Raw genomic sequence first — 21,605 nt, 5'->3', positions numbered from 1 at the left:
GGCCTGGAGTGTATTTTTGGTAGTCTCCTTACCAAACCCTCAAATTAAGTATCCTATTATTGGTACAATAGATTATCTTCCTAAATACCTTTGCCTTTAACTGCATTCTGAACCAAACCGACAAATACATTAAAAATTATGTCAGAGTAATGTATGGATGATCCCATTATCAGTGTTTCTAATCCTGGGAATTCTATTTTAGAGTACCAAGTAGATCAGGTGAGACACTAACACCTGTGATTGAGGCCAGCCACTTCCGGTTCTCTAATTATGGCAGGACAGTTTGTAGAGGGTAGCTAAGAACTCTTCCTCTCCTTTAATAATTGTATGGCTTGCGGCTGGAAGATTTAAAATGGCTGGACTTGGATAGGTGTCCTTACTAATTAGGAATAGATTCGAGAGGCAGCAGTTGGGAAGTGCTTAAAAGTCTCTGGAATCTGCAGCATTAAATAGTCAACATTAGGTGACAAAAGAGCACCAGTCTTCTTTAAACTCTCACTATTTAAGGTAATGTCCTTGGTTGATCAGGGATTCAAAATCAAGCTTTTCTGTATTCTTAAGGCTATCTTATGAATAAACTTTTTATATTAAAGAATAATAAACCTTTTTCTTAGGTAGTGGGAGAATTGTTTAGCTATATTGGGTTCTATGAATATCACTCATTTTGGTGGCACTAGTATGAATCCTTTAAGCTTCCAAAGGTCAATGAACAGTTACTTTGTAGAAGAGGCATTTCTTGCTTGCTTCCTTGCAGTGACTTGTTCTTTGCATGCTAAGTTTCTATTGCCTGTGGAAAGTCTGGGATCATTTTGTTTTCCTGGTACCATAGAGTGCTGTTCTTCAGATGCAGTTTATTAATGCTGTCAAATACTTAGACTGCTGTGAGGAGTATCCATAATGTCTCTTTCCAGTCTCTGAGTTCCACCACTACTGAAGTTTGTGAATCTAACCCATGTGTTTGATTATTTAAGTTGAGAAAATAAATAATAATGTAATCATTAAGTGTGCCAAAGGAGGGTGTAGTTTACTTAGTTGTCTCAAATATTCAGACTCCTATTAAAATATCTTTAAATCCATTTTTATTTTAGATTATGTTGTGTTTGAATTTGGGATCAATGAACCCATTTGATTTATCATTGTTGGTTTGAAAACATAAACATGACTCACCATTGCATTTCTTACACCTTCATCTTTAGCTTTTTAATCATAAAACAAGATTCAAAATTCACTTTGCTATCAGTTTTCTTTAGTTCCAGGCTAACTTCTTTTTTCTTATATTTTAGCACATTCTAGCATGTTTTAAGGTCACACAATTAAAGTTCTATAAGAGGTATACTAAACAAGTTATTTCTCCTTCTATTCTGGTAAAACGAGTTCTCAACTTAGCCTGAACATCTATTTATGATCTTTGGTTGTAGAGAATGTGTGAGGATAGTCCTTTATTTGCATATTTGTTTTTGGCATGATGTATTTTTTAAAATTCTAAACTTGAATGAAAAACTTCACCAAGTACAGATTAATCTAACATTTATTAATTAAAAATTATAAAGAACATTACACTCTTGAAGTGATGCACATTTCAAAATGATTGAAATATGCATTTGAGTAAGTGAAAGCCTTAAAAAAAAAATGTGCGCTTGGACTTTCTTTCCTCTTCAACTTCAAGTTAAGTTAGCAGATACAAACTAAGCCCCAAGGTCAATATTTTATGGTAGTGAAGTACTTCAAAAATATTCAGTCCTGATTAACGTTTTCCAGAAATTGGGAACAATATAGATATCAGTGTGTTCCTGTGCAGTTGATACAATGTAACATAAAATGATTCATGACATGGGCTCTGGAGTCTCCTGCCACTTAATAGTATTGTCACCTTTGGCTACTTATGTAACTTCTCTAAACCTGAGTGTTCTTATCTGTAAAGTGCAGATAATAGTATGCAGTGAGGACTTAAAGAGATAATGCAAATATAAAGTACCTAGCACAGTGCCTGGCATTTACTAAAGAGAGTAAATCAAATGAGATCCCAACACCTGTAACTGAGGTCAGCCACTTCCAGTTCATATACTTCCAGAATATGCGAAGTATAATGCTTAAGTTCTTCATGGTCTTTAATGGTGTCTTTAATGGTCAGTGGTCCTTAAGGGATACTTATAAATGTTTGTTTTCAAAATTGATTTTAAAATCCTTCATCAAAATGGTTTCCTGGGAGGTGATAGTTACTAAAACAGTTTAGATCAAGGTTGTGAATGGTGATCCTCAGAGTGAAACTTTAAGTTTTGTTCTTATGATACATTTTTTTCTTATACAAATTTTTTCCAAGTGGAAGAAGGTGAAATCACTATATTGACTTAAGTTTTCAAGATTTTTACTTGAGATTGTTTTTACATTAAGTGATAGAGAAACCTTTTATAACCCAAGTGACTAAAACCAACACTGCTGCTCATCTCAGGACTGTTCTTTTTAGCACTGATCCATTTGAGTGGCCAAAGTTCAAAATTAAATTCTTAGATTTAGATAGCAGATAATCAAGTCATAGAACATAGATTCCCCTGCTCAAAGCTGTTTTGAAGCTAGTATGCAGAAATGACATGGTAGAAAATAGTAGAGTTGAAGATTTTCTCCTTCCAGAGTTTTGATAATACCTCATTCAGATGCTGAGTATTAAAACAATCATTTTCAGTAAAGTTGTATCATTTCTTTAAAGTTAATGCCATTCCAGTAGACTTTTAAAATGTTTTATTATTGCTTTTTAATCAAACCATCTGCCACTGTTTTTTAAAAACATCTTCATTTGTATCATCTTCTCCGAAGCCATCTAGTTAATGAGATGAGAAAACCTTTGCATTCCAGGTATTTGGAATTGTTCTCACAGCTGAGGTGGTTAGAATTGGGACTGAAAAGAGAATTGCTTTCTGCCACAGTGAAGTTTACAGTATCTTAAGCATTCACCTTCCAGTTTGTTGCACAGTAATTTATGTGTGTTTGTTTCAAATGCAATATTACCGTTGAAAAACTTAGAAAAAAATTTGACTCAGAAAGAGGAATCATAAACTACTTCAAATTAGAAGCATTTTGATTTCATTGTTATCTGACATATCCCCAAATTCTACCTTTCTGCAAGTTCAGAGATGGGGTAGGGAATAAGAGTAACATATTTTAGCTGTGCAACATTTTTAATTTGATTGGAAATAGTGTGATTGTTTAAGATTGATGTTTTACCAAGGCTTTGGCATCAATCCATGCACCAACTAGATAATGAAGTGTGAGCATTAATTGCATGGGAAAATTGCTGAATTTTCTCTTTCTAGCACCCCACCACATACCTTGAACCCAACCTTAGGTAGAAATACTATTTATCATTTGGAAATGATATGCCAAAATTGTATTTTCCAGAAGAAGCATATTGTCATTAATTTGTTTTTGATGTACAACCTCAACTGTTACTCAAGGGGTTTAGATAGACCATGAAATGTATTTCAGCAATGTGGAGAAATATTAATACTAAAATAATCCAAAGATTTCAGTCCCATAAAGGATGACACTTTAATTTAAATAGTAAAGCTGTGTTCTTCATCAGATTTTCTATATGCCAAAGATGTTTTGAATTCTAGATGATATGTAAACATTGATTTTGCAGACATAGTCCATCAACTTCTATTAACTAGAAAAAGTTTTTTTGAACTTTATAACTTGAAAATTAGATCTTAACTAGAAGAAATGAGAATAAGTTTCTAGATGTGATTTCTCTCTTTGGTTTCATATACTTGAGTCCCAGAAGGCAAAATTATTAACCCTATTTTGATCAACCCTGCAACTAGTTAGGATTTACTGTTTGAGCACACTTAGCACTCATGAGTCTGGAAATCCCAGTCCCAGTGCCCCTCATGGCACCGGCAACTTTAACCATGTATTTTATAAGTTCATGTGATTGGTCAGAAACCAAAGTGTGGGTGCTTCAGCATAAAATCATCTGGTACAACAATCTAGGTTTTTGACTCACTGTGAAGTGTACCATTTACGCACGTGTGGTGTATAATTTGCCATATAATAAGTTTACTTTCAAGTCTTTCTGCTTATCTAAAAAATGAAAATATTGAGGATATGGTACAGTTGAGATCAATATCAGAAACCTGTAATAATGTCCACTTGCCTTTACCTGAGATCAGTAATTTGAATGTGTTGGTGATACTGTACCTACAACTACATTTTAAATTTTGAAATAAATAAGATCTAAGACTAGGTCATATCAGTGAATAGTGAAACAGTTATATTTTATTCATTTAAGTTAGTGAGCACATTGTTTTAAAACATTTTGCATAATTTTGTTCTCTAAAATGAGTAACATTGGTCAGTAAATTGAATAGAACTACCTCTGGGGCAGTGAGAGGAAATGAACATTATTACCAGTCTGATAAGATTATGTTCTTCTTGGAATATGCCTCCTTATCACCCCTGAAGTGTATAAATGGTGTTTGCTTAGGGGAAAAAAATGACTTAAAATTTAGTAAAGGATTAAACACCATCCAACATATTAAATGAAGGATCATTTTACTTGACATTTTCTTTCTTTAAAAAAAAAAGGCCGGGCGCGGTGGCTCAAGCCTGTAATCCCAGCACTTTGGGAGGCCGAGACGGGCGGATCACGAGGTCAGGAGATCGAGACCATCCTGGCTAATACAGGGAAACCCCGTCTCTACTAAAAAATACAAAAAACTAGCCGGGCGAGGTGGCGGGCGCCTGTAGTCCCAGCTACTCGGGAGGCTGAGGTAGGAGAATGGCGTAAACCCGGGAGGCGGAGCTTGCAGTGAGCTGAGATCCGGCCACTGCACTCCAGCCCGGACGACAGAGCAAGACTCCGTCTCAAAAAAAAAAAAAAAAAAAATTATTTCCATAGGTTTTAGGGGAACAGGTGGTATTTGGTTACATGAGTAAGTTCTTTAGTGGTGATTTGTGAGATTTTGGTGCACCCATCACCTGAGCAGTGTACACTGTACCCAATTTGTAGACTTTTATCCCTCACCCCCCTCACCCTTCCCCCAACCCCCAAGTCCCCAAAGTCCATTGTATCATTCTTATGGGTCTGCATCCTCATAGCTTAGCTCCCACTTATGAATGAGAGCATACGATGTTTAGTTTTCCATTCTTGAGTTACTTCATTTAGAATAATAGTCTCCAGTCCTATCCAGGTTGTTGCGAATGCTATTAATTCGTTCCTTTTTATGGCTGAGTAGTATTTCGTTGTGTACATATTCCACAGTTTCTTTATCGACTTGTTTACTGATGGGCATTTGGGCTGGTTTCACATATTTGCATTTGTGAATTGTGCTGCTATAAACATGCATATGCAAGTACCTTTTTTGTATAATGACTTATTTTCCTTTGAGTAGATACCCAGTAGTGGGATTGCTGGATCAAATGGTAGAATCAGGTCTTTGATTAAACACCAGCTAAGAAGCAGCCATAGGCACAGAATAATCTAAAAGTTTGTTTTTTAGTAACTCCCATTTCCTCCTAAATTTTGACATATTTATTTTATGTTCTTCCTAGCTTTGAATAACTTGAGAGATCAGATTTGATGGTTTTATGATAATTTTTGTGTCTGTAATTACTGTCATGAATTTTGTAAGAATCTTCCTCAGTTTTGGATACTCTATAAATTCACTTATAAATTCTTAAGAGTTAGTAAATAGATACATAATCCTAAATGTATCTGAACCACTCTTTAACAACAGCATGCCTCTGAAAACATACAAGTAACTTCTCTCCCTCTCTACTTCTTTACCACCCCCACTGCAAAAGCATGGAAGAACAGTGTAGAATTTTTTACTAAAGAATTAGAAACTGCACATCACAAAATGACATATAGACCAGTGGAACAGAACAGAGACCTCAGAAATAAAGCCACACATCTACAACCATCTGATCTTTGCAAAACCTGACAACAACAAGCAATGGAGAAAGGATTCCCTAACTAATAAATAGTGTTGGGAAAACTGGCTAGCCATATGGAGAAAACTGAATTTGGACCCCTTCCTTACACCTTATACAAAAATTAACTCGAGATGGATTAAAGACTTAAATATAAGACCTAAAAACATAAAAACCCTAGAAGGAAACCTAGGCAGTACCATTTAGGACATAGGCATGGGCAAAGACTTCATGACTAAAACACCAGAAGCAATGGCAACAAAAGCCAAAATTGACAAGTAAGATCCAATTAAACTAAAGAGCTTCTGCACAGCAAAAGAAACTATCATCAGAGTGAACAGGCAACCTACAGAATGGGAGAAAATGTTTGCAATCTACCTGTCTGACAAAGGGCTAATATCCAGAATCTAGAAGGAACTTAAATAAATTTACAAGAAAAAAAAAACCCATCAAAAAGTGAGTGAAGGATATGAACAGGCACTTCTCAAAAGAAGACATTTCTGCGGCCAAGAAACATGAAAAAACCTCATCATCACTGGTCATTAGAGAAATGCAAATCAAAATCACAGTGAGATACCATCTCATGCCAGTTAGAATGGTGATCATTAAAACATTAGGAAACACCAGATGCTGGAGAGGATGTAGAGAAACAGGAATGCTTTTACATTTATTATATATTTTAATTTTGTAATGATCAGAATAAAATACTAAGCAATAAAAATGAACTACTGATGATTACAGCGTTGATGAATCTTCCCCACATTATGCTGAGCCAAAGGAGCAGGACACCAAACTATATACTAGTGATACCATTTATATCAAGTTCTAGAACAGGCAAAACTCATCTATGGTGAAAATATGGTAGAAATTTATTATGGAGGGGCATAAAAGAACTTTCAGAAGTGATGGAAATGTTCTATATCTTGATAAAAGCATGTATTATACATTAGATTTTTGCATTTCAACATATGTAGATTTTCCTTTAAAAAAAGTAACAAATCTTGAACTCTAGATGATATGGATATGTTTGTTTTCTGCAGAGATGGGATTAGCAGTTGTGAAACTACTTTTTGTGTATTCTAAGCTTGAGTAAATATATTTATGATAATGGGAACCAGGTTTCTCATTTTTGGAGAGGGTAGTAACAAGTGCATGAGGGATAAGACTAAATTGTATCCTAGAAAGGAATTATAGTTATCAACATGAATTCATAGTTTGTGACAGATAGATATGAATCTAATCACGAAGAAACATCAGCCTAATTCAGAATGAGGGATATTCTACAGTATAACTCACCTGTGCCCTTTAACACTGTCAAGGTTAAGAAGTACAAAGAGATAAAAAAAATGACAGAGCAGGGAACTCCAAAACTACATCCCTCCATTAAACCAAAAATTAAGCTGCCAAAAACTGTCGGTTAACTTGTTCAGATCTGTAGAATCTAATCAAAGACTTAAAACAACCAGGAGAATGCTTTAAAAGAAAGAAGCTGCTAAAATTTGTTCAGAAAACATTGTATTTTAGCTTACCTGGTGACCACCCCAACTCCCCAGTGCAGTGGCAGCCATAAGGATGGCGGCCCATGTTCCTGACAGAACTTGCTGGTGTCAGAACGAGCAATGTGGATCATGTTCTTGGATGACTCTAGATATGGGCATCAACCTGTCTGGTGGCTCCCTAAGGAATCAGCTTTGAGGCTTGCCCTTGTTTCACCTGCTTCAGAGCTTTTAGGGGGTTGGGGCAGCAATTGTCAAAAAAATTTAAAGGTGAATAATACTCACTGTAGCAGCCTGGGATAAGCAGCAGACAAACCAATTAGCCTGGGAAGGAAGAGTCTTTGTAAGGAGATACATGGGAGAACAAGTGATTTGAAATGCTTCACCATATACAGGGAAGTCTAAAAGGCTTAGGGATGAATGAATGCTCAGAAGAAACCTTAGAAGATCCTGAGCTTTCATGTCTGGCTGACATTTAAGCCCCATGCAAGCAGGAATCTTAAGGTTAAGAGAGAGTTGTAAATGGTCTTGCTAAGTAAGCATTGAAGAAATGCCCAATGCAGAGCCAACCTGAAAAGATCCAGAGAGTATTTTTCCCCCTTTGGCTCCAGGCATTTAAGGAAACCTGTCAAATCACTAGTTGCTCACTAAGGTGAACAGACTTGAGTGACAACATGTGACAAAGAATATAATCTTTACAAGAAGAGTTTAATAAAGTCACTAAACAAACAAATATAACCCCCAGTAAGTAGCAACAACAAACCCTGAGGAAGGGGAAGAATGCGATTTCGAGAGTTATCACATTATAATATACAAAATGTCCAGTTTCAACAAGAAATTATGTATACATAGAAACAATAAATTACAGCCCAATCACAGAAAAAAAAATAGGAAGTATCTTTGAGGAGGCACAGACATTACACGTACTACTCAAAGACTTTAGATCAACTGCCTAAACTATAGTTAAGTAGCTAAGAGGAGGATGATGTATGAACTAACAGAAAATTTCAATAGATACATATAAATTATTTAAAAGATACCAAATAGAAGTTCTGGAACTGAAAAGTACAGGAGCTGAGTCGAAAAATTGACTAGAGGGATTCAACCATCTTAACTTGAGCAGGCTGAAGAAAGAATTAGTGAACTTGAAAATATAGGTCAATTGATATTATCTAGTCTGAGGCAGAGAGGAAAAAGAATGAAAAAAATGCGCAGAGCTGAAGAGACTTATGCTTTAAAATGTTTATAGTGGCAAATTTGGTTGTATGCATTTTACTGCAATTTTTTTAAAATTACAAATATGTAAACGATTTGGTACTGGCATAAACACAGACAATGGAAGAAAATTGAGAGTCCAGAAATACACCCACACATCTGTGGTTAATTGATCTTCAACAAGCATGTCAAGACAGTGGTAAAAGGTCATACCATTTCAACAAATGGTATGAGGTCCACTAGATACTCACATACAAAAGAATGAAGGTGAACCCCCTACTTCACATTATATACAAAATTCAACTCAAAATGGATCAATAACCTAAAAAAAAAAAAAAAAAGCAAATGCTGTAAAACCCTCAGTAGAAAACTAGGGGTAAATCTTCATGACCTTGGATTGGTAATGAAATATTACATATAACATCAAAAGCACAAATAATAGATAAATTGGACTTCACCAATATTTAAAACTTTTCTGCATCAAAGGACATTATCAAGAGTGAAGAGGCAACACACAGAATAGGAGAAAATATTTGCAAATATGTATACGATAAGGATCTAGTATCCAGAATATGTAAAGAACTTAGATTAGAACTCAACAACCAAATGAGAAATAACAAATTCAAAAATGAGCAAAGGATTTGGATAGACATTTCTCCAAAGAAGATATACAAATGGTCGACAAGCACATGAAAAGATGCTGAACATCATTAGGTATTAGGCGAACGTAAATAAAAATCACAATGAGATACCATGTCATATCCATGAGGATGGCTATAATTTTTAATAAAAGAAGAAGTACTGGTGAGGATGTGGAGAATGTGGAATCCTCTTACATTGCTTATGGGAATGTAAATGGTGCTGTAGGCCCAGTACTTTGGAAGGCTGAGGTGGAAGGATTGCTTAGAGCCCAGTAGGTCAAGGATGCAGCCCTGATCCGTGATTGTGCCACTACATCTCATCCTGTGCGACAGAGCAACCTCCTCCTGTCTTAAACAAAAAACAACCAGCTGAGCGTGTTGGCTCATGCCTGTAACCCCAGCACTCTGGGAGACTGAGGCACGCATATTGCTTAACTCCAGGAGTTCAAGATGAGCCTGGGCAACATGACAAAACCCCATCTCTACAAAAAATAACAAAAATTGACCGAGTATGGTGACATGTACTTGTAGTCCTAGCTACTGGGGAGGCTGAGATGGGAGGATCACCTGAGCTGAGCCCCAAAGGGCGAGGCTGCAGTGATCCAGGATCATATCACTGCACTGCAGCCTGGGTGTCAGAGTGAGACACTGTCTCAAAACAAAACAAAACGAACACCAAAAATATAGAGCGGCCATATGACCCAGCAATTCCTGTCCTTAGTACATACGAAAAGAATTGACAACAGATACTCAGATACTCGTACATGAATAACCAGAAGGTGGAAATAACCTAAATGTCTTTGAGCATATGAATAGATAAACAAACTGTGGTATATACATACAATGGGATTTGGATCATAATCTCAAAAGACACAATCTCAAAAGATCAAAATTCCTTGTTACCTTGTTATCTTTATTTGGGAGTTAAGTATGGCTTAAGGATCTGTGTATGGGGGCTGGGTGTGGTGGCTCACGCCTGTAATCCCAGCACTTTGGGAGGCCACAGTGGGCAGATCACGAGTTCAGGAGATCGAGACCATCCTGGCCAATATGGTGAAACCCCAGCTCTACTAAAATACAAAAAATCAGCCGGACATGGTGGCAGGCACCTATAATCCCAGCTACTTGGGAGGCTGAGGCAGGGGAATCGCCTGAACCCGGGAGGCAGAGATTGCAGTGAGCAGAGATTGTGCCACGGCACTCCAGCCTGGTGACAGAACAAGACTCTGTCTGAAAACAAAAACAAAAACAAAAACAAAGGAGCTGTGTATGGATGCCAGATTGACAAGGGGTGAACTTGTGGACTTAATTTTAGGTATCAGTAATTTTAAATGTCAACTTGACTAGATTAAGGAATACCTAGAAACCTGGTAAAGCATTATTTTGGGTGTTTCTGTTAGGGTGAGGAGATTAGTGTGTGACTCTGATTGGATTTAGATGGAGACAATCTGCCCTCAATGTTGGTGGGCACCATCCAATCAGCTAGGGGTCTGGAGACAACAAATGGGTCTCTGTGAGAGCTGGGGCAGACTTTTCTCCTGCTGCTTTGGATATCAGAAATTCGACTTCAGGAAAGTGTATTATCACAGCATTGATTGTGTGTAAGCATTGTGCATTTATGTAAAAACGTTGAAACTTCCTCAGTAAATGAAGAAATGACCTTTTTTGTACCTCTGCATTTGTGAAAGATAAAATTTCTCAAGATCTCAGCGCTTTGGGCAACTGTGTATGCAATGATGACCCATTGTGGTTTTTAATTGATCTCATCAAAAGACTTAGGTTTGTTCTCAGGGTATTTCAGATGACTGCAGTTATAAAGCTGGGGCATATACAATTACTAACTACAGTGATAGGCATTTATACATTTCCCCTTTGAGCCATTTCTTTATGAACATGGTGGTTCTGCTCAAAGTCTTCTGTCACATTTTTATGTTTCTCAAATCCCCTTTAAAAATGTAAGCAAATATTTTTAAAGAATTTTTATTTTTTCCAAAATTAGGATTTTAGACTTTAGGGATTTTGATCTTTGGGGATTTCAACATTTGGGATTATGGTGTTCAGTGTGTATTTTGGGGCGACTATGATCAGCACCCCATATAGTGGAATATTATTTGGCAATGAAAACCAATTAAATGTTGATTCATGCTACAACATGGTGAACCTAAAAATCATTATGTTCAGTGAAAGAAGCCAAACCTAAAAGGCCCATGTACTGTGTGGTTAAGTGGTTAAAATGGTGAATTTATCACAATCAAAACCAATAAACCTCTACAGGACAAAATGAAGGACAAAGAAAGGCTGTTCCCTATTAATGGAGATGAAAAAACATGATAACTAAACGCAGTTTATGATTGTGGATTACATCCTTAATCAGGGTGAAAGTAGCTATAAAGGAAATTATTGGGACAGTTTGCTAAATTTGAAAATGGACTGGATTTGGCTGGGCACAGTGGCTTACATCTATAATCCCAGTACTTTGGGAGGCCAAGGTGGGTGGATTACCTGAGGCCAGGAGTTCGTGACCGGCCTGGCCAACATGGCAAAACCCGTCTCTACTAAAAATAGAAAAATTAGACGGGTGTGGTAGTGTGTGTCTGTAAGCCCAGCTACTCGGGAGGCTGAGGCTTGAACCCAGGAGGCAGTGGTTGCAGTGAGCTGAGATCACGCCACTGCACTCCAGCCTGGGTGACAGAGCGAGACTCCATCTGAAAAAAAAAAAAAAAAAAGACTGAATTAGATAATAGTATGTGAATCAATACTAAATTTCCTGGTTTTATTAAATGTATACTGTGCTATAAATTATGTATCAGAATTACATTTTGGGGATTTTAGGCTTTAGAAATTTTGATCTTTGGGGATTTCAACGTTTGGGATTGTGAACATTAGAGAATGTCTTTGTTCCTAGGAAATCTATGCTGAGGTACTTAAGTATAAAGGGACATGATGTCTTCAATTTACTTTCAAAGTGGCACACTGAAAAAATACAAGGCAAATTGTGTAATATGTAAACTGTTGGTGAATTGGTAAAAAATATATAATAGTACTTCGTACTAATCTTTCAACCTTTCTGTGAGTTTGAAGTTATATCAAACTTAAATTTTGTTACTAACAAAATTAGATTTGTCCTTGTGTTACCTTCTCAGCATCAGCATGGCCCAGATGATTGTTAGAAAAGTAATGTTAGGTGTGCTTCTTTGGCTTAGCTTCATTTCACTCTATCCTTAGACTTTTGTCTGTTTCTCAACCTGTGGCTTCCACTATGTTATTTATTTTAATTATAGCAATTTCCCCATAAGCTTATTACATCATTATTATTAAGTATTAGCTTCTATACACATATATTGTTATGGCTGGTAATGGTCAGCCTTTGGGGACCTATTCTCATTTTGTGTATTTTTTCCTGTTCACATATTTTGCCTTTGCAGTACCTTGGGTAACGTAAAAAGTGCAACTATTTTTTTCTTTTATTTTGAGAAATTTAAATACTAACTTCCTGGTGGAAGACTTTGCTGTTTTAGTTCTCATCCAGTAGCTTTTTTTTGTCTGAAATTTCTGTTCAGTCTCTTGGTAGAACATCAAGTATGGTATGAGATCGGACCTTAATAAGAACATACTGGACTATGCTCATTTTTGTTGTCAATCGAAATAAGTAATCTCTAAATGCTATCAAGCAGGACTATGCCTTCTGTCAGCCGCAAAAGAAGTCAGCAAAGTTCTCCTAAGTAGAAGTGCCATCAAAACCTAGTACTGTGTTATTGGTGTTCACCTATGGACTTTACCCTGTCCATAGCTACTGTCTCTTATGAACAAGTAAATCTAGTAGAGGCTATTTTGAATGAGTTTATTGAGAAGATCATGCAAACTGACTTCATGATGATTCGTGTGGTACTTGCATTTTCAGTTGGTTAACCAGTTTTCTTTCCTTTGTGGTTTATGATGGGATCTCCACTAGACAGAGGTAACCCATTGGATAGTTGTGTAACTGGATGCTGGTGTGATGGTGCTTGTTGGTTTAGTTCTCATGATACTCCTCTTGAAGTTATGCCTGCAATGCTGCCTCTTACTTTATGCTTGCATGACATTATTACTTTGATTGTGCTTTATTGGTTTGGGTTTTTTAAATCTATTTTTTTATACTCAGAATAATTCCTTAAATATTTTTGGTGGTCTAGAACTTGTGGAAATTAGTTTCAAGTCTAACTTTTTGGTGGATCCTTTTCAGTTTTTGAAAATATATTCAATGTCACAACTAAGTTTATGCTTTGGCTAAGAATTCAGAAAACAGAGTAAGTTTGTTTAAACACCCAGGAAGAGACCACTTGCCAGGTGGACAGTTACCACAGCTGAGAACTAACTTTCTTTGTGAGATTTATAGATTAAAGAAAAGAAATATATATTTAGAGTAAAAACCAAGTTGTAGGAGACAGTTTCATCAAATAGCTGAAATTTAGGAGCCTCCATTAAAGTAACAGTAGGTATGATTAAATCATGCCGAAAGTGTGCACAACTGATTTGGCATTGTATTTCAGAGACGCTGTTCACTCTGCATACTGTTGTGTATTCTGAAGCTAAGATTCTTGGGGTTATAAAGTAAAATTCGTACTTCAGAAATTGGTTTTCTGAGCATTTGTATAGGCCTCGGAAATAGTTGCTCACTTCTTTCTTATCACTATCAGTCTAGTTTTTCTTGGACAAAACTGATTTCCTTTTAGTTTTTTCATGTTGTTTCAGTTGTTTGTTTATTTGTTTACTCCACTTATACCTCTGTAGAAGAAGGTGGATTGTTTTTCAAACTAAGAAACAAAACCTGTTCTGAAGTGGGCCTGCATATGTGCAATGGCAGAGGCTTCTAACGTTGAAATTATTTTCTAATGTTCATGTTGAACCAGTATTAAAATGAAAACATAATTTTTGTCTTGAAATTTTCATCATCTTGAAAACTGTAAAGGATCCATTGATTTTGAATGGCCATCAGAGAAATGCTTATGGTAAATAGCATAAAACTGTCAGATAAATGGTGATTCATCTCTTACTATTTATATTCTAATTCACTTATATATTTTTGTCTTTTGTTGGAACCCATACATTTTATAGAAAATTTCCCAGGAACGAGAAAAATTTGCTGATGAAGGCAGTATATTTTACACCCTTGGAGAATGTGGGCTCATATCCTTTTCAGACTACATTTTCCTTACAACTGTTCTTTCCAGTAAGTATAAATGTTTTCTTTTTCCATTTGTAGAGCGGATACAGGACTGTAAACATAATTGTTTATATGTTTATAAAACAAGACATATTGGTAGAGTTAATGAATTATAAGTTACATAAAATTTCATTTGTTTTTAATTTACTATAACTGGTGTATAGAACCACCTGAGAGAGTCAGAAAAAAGAAAAAACTAAAGTATCAAAGTAAAGTTAAAAACAAAACAAAACAAAACAAAATGACCAGGCACAGTGGCTCACACTTGTAATTCCAGAACTTTGGGAGGTCAAGGTGGGCAGATCACTTGAACTCAGGAGTTCAAGACCAGCCTGGGCAACATGGTGAAACCCCATCTCTACAAAAGCATACCTGTAGTCCTAGCTACTCAGGAAGCTGAGGTGGGAGGATAACCTGAGCCTGGGAGGCAGAGGTTGCAGTGAGCTGAGATCATGCCACCACACTCCAGCCTGGGCGACAGAGTGAGACCCTGTCTCAAAAACAACAGCAGCAAAAAAACTAAGAAGTGACATCTACCTTTAATTGTGTGTAACTCTGTATTCTGTCAAGGTGAGTCATGTATTGCCTACTACTATATCCTTCCTTAACTTACTGCTTCTCCAATAAAACATATTTTGATCTATCATTTCCTCTACTGAAAAAGAAATTGGCTTGGTTGACCTAATGGAGTTGAATATTCGTTTTTTAACCTTGGAGGAATACTTCTGAAGACACAAAACTCAATTTTGACTCACTTAGAGGACTGAGGAGTTCCTGGTTTTTTAAAAGTATCAATAGCTTTGTTGATTAGTATGCTACTCTAAGTGATTTTTACTTTTATTTCTTTTTGGTGTGACTTTTTTTAACCATTTGGAAAAACTAAACAAAATGTTGTGTTCATAGCTCTCCATGTGTAGTCTATTAAAATCTACCTAAGGTGAACCAGAGTTCAGATTTGTATGTTTGAAAGAAGTGATTTTCAATTTTTTTTTTTTTGGTCTGGGACATACCAAACAAAAATAACCATCTCTTTTTCACCTTCTCCAAGCCAGCCATCTGTAAACATAAAGCTACTAGAAGATAGTTTTTAATAAGTGGCATATACATGTCCTGCCGTGACTGTGACCACTTTCATTCTTACTCCTCTGTGCAAGGATTGACAAGGAAATATATATATATATATATGCCTTGCCACAGCTGACTTTGGGACACCAAAATCTCTGAATAAATTCATACGGTGGAGCAGTACCCTGGCAATGAAAACACACACTGATTTGTTATGAAAATCCAAAATGACTCCAGCAACATACAACTTAAGATCATAATGTGCTTTCAAAAGCATCTCTAGTTCAGATCCTAGCCCCACCATTTCTTAGTTTGTGATTCGAGGGAAGACAATTGATTTGTTCTTCTGTTTTGTCTGTAAAATGAAGAGGATAATAATATCAAACCCGAATTATTTGAGAATGATGACATCATGAATATAAAGTAGCTATTAATAGTTTAGTGCCTAGTATTTAGTAGAAATCTGTCTTGGTTTTTATTTTTTTATTCTGTCAAAACATGTTACTTTGTGTCTGATTTTTAAAGATCCATAAACCTTATCTTTTTAAAAAAAAATAAATTGGTGGGAATCTTTAAAACATTTTTGTGACTTTGAACAGAATTTATTATACAGCAAATAGGCATGATGTAGCAGAAAGACTACGGCATTAAATGAAGAGACCTGTATTGGTATGTAATGTGTACTTGTAAGTAGTTCTAGCAAATATTTGTTGAACTGAAATAAGCTTTGAACTTGTATCCACTGCTTAGTCCTGTTACCTTCGTATCTTTCCAAATGTCAGAAGGAACACAGAACAAAATCTTCAGAGTACCTGGTACATCGTGTAGCTCCCTTAACCACTTAAAAGCATGTTTTTAAAAAGTCACAATGACCCTTGGGTTCTAGAAACTCCTCCAAGTAGCTCTGCCATTCCCAGCACATTTACTTCATGGTGCTCAACTCCTAGTTTGAATGTGGTGAGTGATTTACAATAAAGTACTTACTGGGTAAGTTACTTTCTGTATTTGTCAGGAATGAAGAAAATAGAATCAGGGTATGATTTTAAGACTCTCTTTATCACTGTTTTATTTTGGTTTTTTTTGCTTTTTTGTTTTTATAATTTCAACTTTTATTTTAGATTCAGAGAGTACATGTGCAAGCTTGTTACATGATACTGGGTGATGCTGAGGTTTGGGTATGAATGATCTCATCTCCCAGATAGTGAGCATAGTACCCAATAGGTAGGTTTTCAGCCCTTGTCCCCCTCCCACTCTACCCTCTGTAGTAGTCCCTAGTGTCAGTTGTTCCCATCTTTCTGTCCACGTGTACCCAATGTTTAGCTCCCACTTATAAATGAGAGTGTGCAGTATTTGGTTTTCTGTTTCTGTGTTAATTCACTTAGGATAATGGCCTCTGGCTACATCCATGTAGCTGCAAAGGACATTATTTCATTCTGGTTTATGACTATGTAGTATTCCATAGTGTTAGGTACCACATTTTCTCTATCCAGTCCACCACTGATGGGCACCTAGGTTGATTCCTATTATAGGTTGAGACCTATAACAGGTCTTTGCTATTATGAATAAATCTGTGATGAACGTATGAGTGCATGTGTCTTTTTGGTAGAATGATTTATTTTCCTTTGGATATATATCCAGTAATGGGATTGCTCAATCGAATGGTAGTTCTGTTTTTATTTCTTCGAGAAATTGCCAAACTGGTTTCCACAGTGGCTGAACTAATTTACATTCCCACCAACAGTGTATAAGGATTCCCTTTTCTCTGGAACCTCATCAGCATCTCTTATCTTTTGTGTTTTTAATAATAACCATTCTGGGCCGGGCATGGTAGCTCACGCCTGTAATCCCAGCACTTTGGGAGGCCAACGTGGGCAGATCATTTGAGGTCAGGAGTTCAAGACCAGCCTGGCCAAAATGGTGAAACCCCATCTCTACTGAAAAAAAAATACAAAAATTAGCCAGGTGTGGTGGCGGGTGCCTGTAATCCCGGCTACTCAGGAGGCTAACGCAGGAGAATCGCTTGAACCCGGGAGGTGGAGGTTGCAGTGAGCCGAGATTACACTCCACTGTACTCCAGCCTGGGAGACAGTGCAAGACTCCATCTCAATAATAATAATAATAATAGCCATTCTGACTGGTGTGAGATGGCATCTCATTGTAGTTTTGATTTGCATTTCTCTGATGATTAGTGATATTGAGCATTTTTTCATGTTTGTTGGCTGCTTATGTGTCTTCTTTTGAGAAGGATCTATTCATGTATGTCCTTTGCCCACTTTTAATGGGGTTATTAGTTTTTTTTGCTTGTTGAGTTGTTTAAGCTCCTTATAGATTCTGGATATTAGACCATTGTCAGATGCATAGTTTGTGAATATTTTCCCCCATTCTGTAGTTTGTTTACTTTGTCGATGGTTTCTTTTGCTATGCAGAGACTCTTTAGTTTAATTAGGTCTCACTTGTCAATTTTTACCTTTGTTGAAATTGCTTTTGGGGAATAACTCATAAATTTTGCCCCAAAGCTGATGTCTAGAATCATAGCTCTATCCCCCAGGCTGGAGTGCAGTGGCACAATCTCAGCTCACTGCAACCTCCGCCTCCCAGGTTTAAGCAATTTTCCTGCCTCAGCCCCCCAAGTAGCTGGGACTACAGATATGTACCACTGTGCTTGGCTAATTTTTGTATTTTTTAGTAGAGATGGGGTTTCAACCTGATTTTTGTACATTGATTTTGTATCCTGAAACTTTAGTAAAGTCATTTTTCAGGTCTAAGGGGTTTTCTAGGTATAGAATCATATTGTCAGCAAAGAGATAATGTGACTTCTTATTTTCCTATTTGGATGCCTTTTATTTTTTTCTCTTGCCTGATTTTACCACTGGTTTTAAACATTTGATTATAACATGCCTTTAGGATTTCTCACTCTTAGCACTGTTGATATTTTGGGCAGGATAATTCATTATTGTGAGGGCTGTCCAGTTCACTTTAGGATATTTAGCAACATTCCTGACCTCTACTTGCTGGATGCCAGTAGCACAGCCTACACCCTGCCCCAGCTATGACAAGCAAAACTGTCTCCAGATATTGCTAAATGTCGCCTATGTGCTGGGGGTGGGGAAGAATCATCCCTGTGTGAGAACCACTCGTTTATTTTTGGCACATGTTCTTTTAAATTATGATGTGCCTTGATGCAATTTTCTTCATGTTTCTTGTCTTTGTTTGAGCTTTTTATACCTGTGCCTTTATACGTTTCTTCAAATACTTTTTCTATGATCTCCCTTCCTCTCCCTCTGAAACTCCACTGATATATTTTCCTCACATCAACCCTGTAATGTTTATACTATTGTTACTTTCATTTTACAAATGAGGAAATTGAGGCATATAGAGAGTTAAAGAACCTGTCCCTAGACCCACAGTGAGTAAGGAGACAGTTTAGGATTTGAACCCAGGCCAACCCCAGCATCTGGGCTCCTATCACTTGACATTACTGCTGTGGTCACATATTCAGCAGTGTTAAGCTATAATTTTAGTGCTGCTTCTTTCTCTAAGGCTGGACTACAGAAAGGCTGGTCATAAAATCTCCTGTAGATAGTGGGCAGTTCAAGCATTCTTGCAATCTGAGTTTTGCACACTGTATTGTCTACTTTATCTATTATAACAAGACGGGGAGAAATACGGGAAATGACCCTGAGATCAGTTCTTTCCCGTGTTCAGATTGCCGCTGGGATGACAGGAAATGAGGCACTCAGTGAATCTCCTTTCTTGTGGGTAACAAGGGATCATTACAATCTAAATACACTAAATGGTTCCCAAGTCGTCTGTGAGAGGGCACCCAGTGCCCTAAGGAAAAGCTTTGCCAGGCAGTGGCTTGGGAATAGGGAAAGTACATTAGCATATGCATTCATCTGTTACTCTGGTGGATAGCAGGGCCACAGAAAACCAGCTAGAACAGTGCAAAGGGCATCAGTCAGTTGCTGTGGGACCACCGTATTTCTGAGGAGCTGTTTTCATTCAAAGTTAATGGACTCAGGCTGGGCGCGGTGGCTCATGCGTGTAATCTCAGCACTTTGGGAGGCTGAGGTGGGCGGATCACCTGAGGTCAGGAGTTCGAGACCAGCCTGGCCTACATGGCGAAACCCCATCTCCACTAAAAAATACAAAAATTAGCCGAGCATGGTGGTACATACCTGTAGTCCCAGCTACTCGGGAGGCTGAGGCAGGAAAATTGCTTAAACCTGGGAGGCGGAGGTTGCAGTGAGCTGAGGTTGTGCCACTGCGCTCCAGCCTGGGGGATAGAGCAAGACTGACTCAACAACAACAACAACAACAAAACAAAGTTAATGGACTCACAGGTGTTCAAGAAATGGCCATCATTTTGAGGAATATGAACACTGTGCCCTAATGGATTGAAACTTAAATCCTCAAAGTAGCTTATAAACTACTATGTTGTCTAAAATAAAAGTCAACAACTACATATAGGAAATCATCTGGTTTTTTTTCTCGACTAAAAATAAAATTAAGAAAGCTGATTTTCTAAAGAAAGCATGTTATGCAATATAATTTCTTCCATTAGAGTTAATTCTTCTTATTTAAACTTTTCGGAAGTTTGGTTTTTCTAAATAAGAGTTTCTAGGACACATAGAATAACAATCAATCTGGCGGAAATATCTTGTGCTTACAATAAGCAGTGGCATGAATTTCTTACTTTCTCTGTATGTGATTTGGGTAATGGGCCTTCCTTGGCCAACCTACATGTTTAAACACCTTTTATTCCATTTCACTCATACAACACACATCTCTTAAACCTCTTTCTTTATTTTTTCTCCTTGGCACATATCACTATTTAACATTCCATATAATTTATTTTTTTATACTGTTATTGTCCATTTTCCAATTTAGAATATAAGCTGCAAGACTGATTATAAATTTGTAATGATATTCACTACAGACATGTCTATATTAAGCATAGTGGCAAGGTAACAGAGCAAGAATATAACATATGTTGTTTTTTTCATTTTATTTTTTTAAAAAAAACTTTAGCAAACTTAAGACTCTACTTTGCTGTTGATATCCTAAATTTAGAATAGTCCTTATAGCTATTGATGTCTTCAGTCTGTAGCTAGTACCAGTGAAATGAGGAAAATGTGTATTTTAATTAATCTATTCCCAAACAAGCTTGGTTTCTTATGATAATTCAGAATTCATATATTTGTATCCCCTCTTTACTCCTAACTCATACATTCTATTGCTTTAAACCCTATCTCTCTGATCAGCTTTGATGGATTAACTTGAATTTTCAGCATGAGCCATAGCATCCATATTAAATACAATGTTAAGTATTTACTAGATAACTACTCATTAATAAAATGAATTCAGATTCATTCTAGGCAAGATGAAGAGACTGTTAATAATTATTATTAAATAATTTCCAAGGACTGCTGATCCTTAAGGTAGGTTAATAAGAATTGAGTGGGAATAAACAAGCATGATTATTAGTAGCTTACTTCTCTGCACTAACCAACTGGAACATTAGCTGATGGTCTTAAATTTTCTACGCAGAAGTCAGAGATTTTTCTGCATAACTAGATACGGAGAAGGGTTATCAGAATTTCTTTGGAATGCTAAATATTATTTATTGACTTGGATCATTCTTACTAATGCTAAGATTCACTAGGTAATGGTAATATAACTTAGAATTTGGCCCTTGGCCATTGACAATTATGAAATATCTTTGTGTGTTCTTTGTTTTCATATATGTTCGATCTAAAGTTATTAACCCTGTGGGCTAATAACATGAAAACAATTATAGATAGCTTGATGGGGAGGCAATAATAAAACATTTATAATTGGGCACAGTGGCTCATGCTTGTAATCCCAGCACTTTGGGAGGCCGAGGTGGGAAGGTCACTTGAGGTCAGGAATTGGAGACCAGCCTGGCCAACATGGTGAAACCTTGTCTCTACTAAAAATACAAACATTACCTGGGTATGGTGGTGAGTGCCTGTAATCCCAGCTATTTGGGAGCTGAGGAACAAGAATCGCTTGAACCTGGGAGGCTGAGGTTAG

General features: G+C 36.8%; 1 protein-coding gene across 4 annotated transcripts in view; it reads left to right on the top strand.

Annotated features, from left to right (window-relative positions):
* The window catches only part of MICU1 (mitochondrial calcium uptake 1), a 285,211-nt gene that overhangs the window by 110,434 nt on the left and 153,172 nt on the right, over positions 1–21,605 (top strand). For 2 of the 4 annotated variants that reach the window (XM_011927803.1, XM_011927818.1), the window contains exons 6-7: positions 13,233–13,238; positions 14,375–14,489. The exons of 1 other annotated variant lie outside the window; for it this stretch is intronic. In XM_011927803.1, coding sequence (XP_011783193.1) covers positions 13,233–13,238; positions 14,375–14,489 — 121 coding nt within the window. The remainder of the gene's footprint in view (positions 1–13,232; positions 13,239–14,374; positions 14,490–21,605) is intronic. One more of the 4 variants, XM_011927810.1, reaches the window with a different exon arrangement.

The sequence above is a fragment of the Colobus angolensis genome, unplaced genomic scaffold (assembly GCF_000951035.1).
Source record: "Colobus angolensis palliatus isolate OR3802 unplaced genomic scaffold, Cang.pa_1.0 Scaffold12, whole genome shotgun sequence".
In the NCBI taxonomy this organism is placed as follows: Eukaryota; Metazoa; Chordata; class Mammalia; order Primates; family Cercopithecidae; genus Colobus; species Colobus angolensis.
This window is presented reverse-complemented; position numbering and strand designations above follow the sequence as displayed.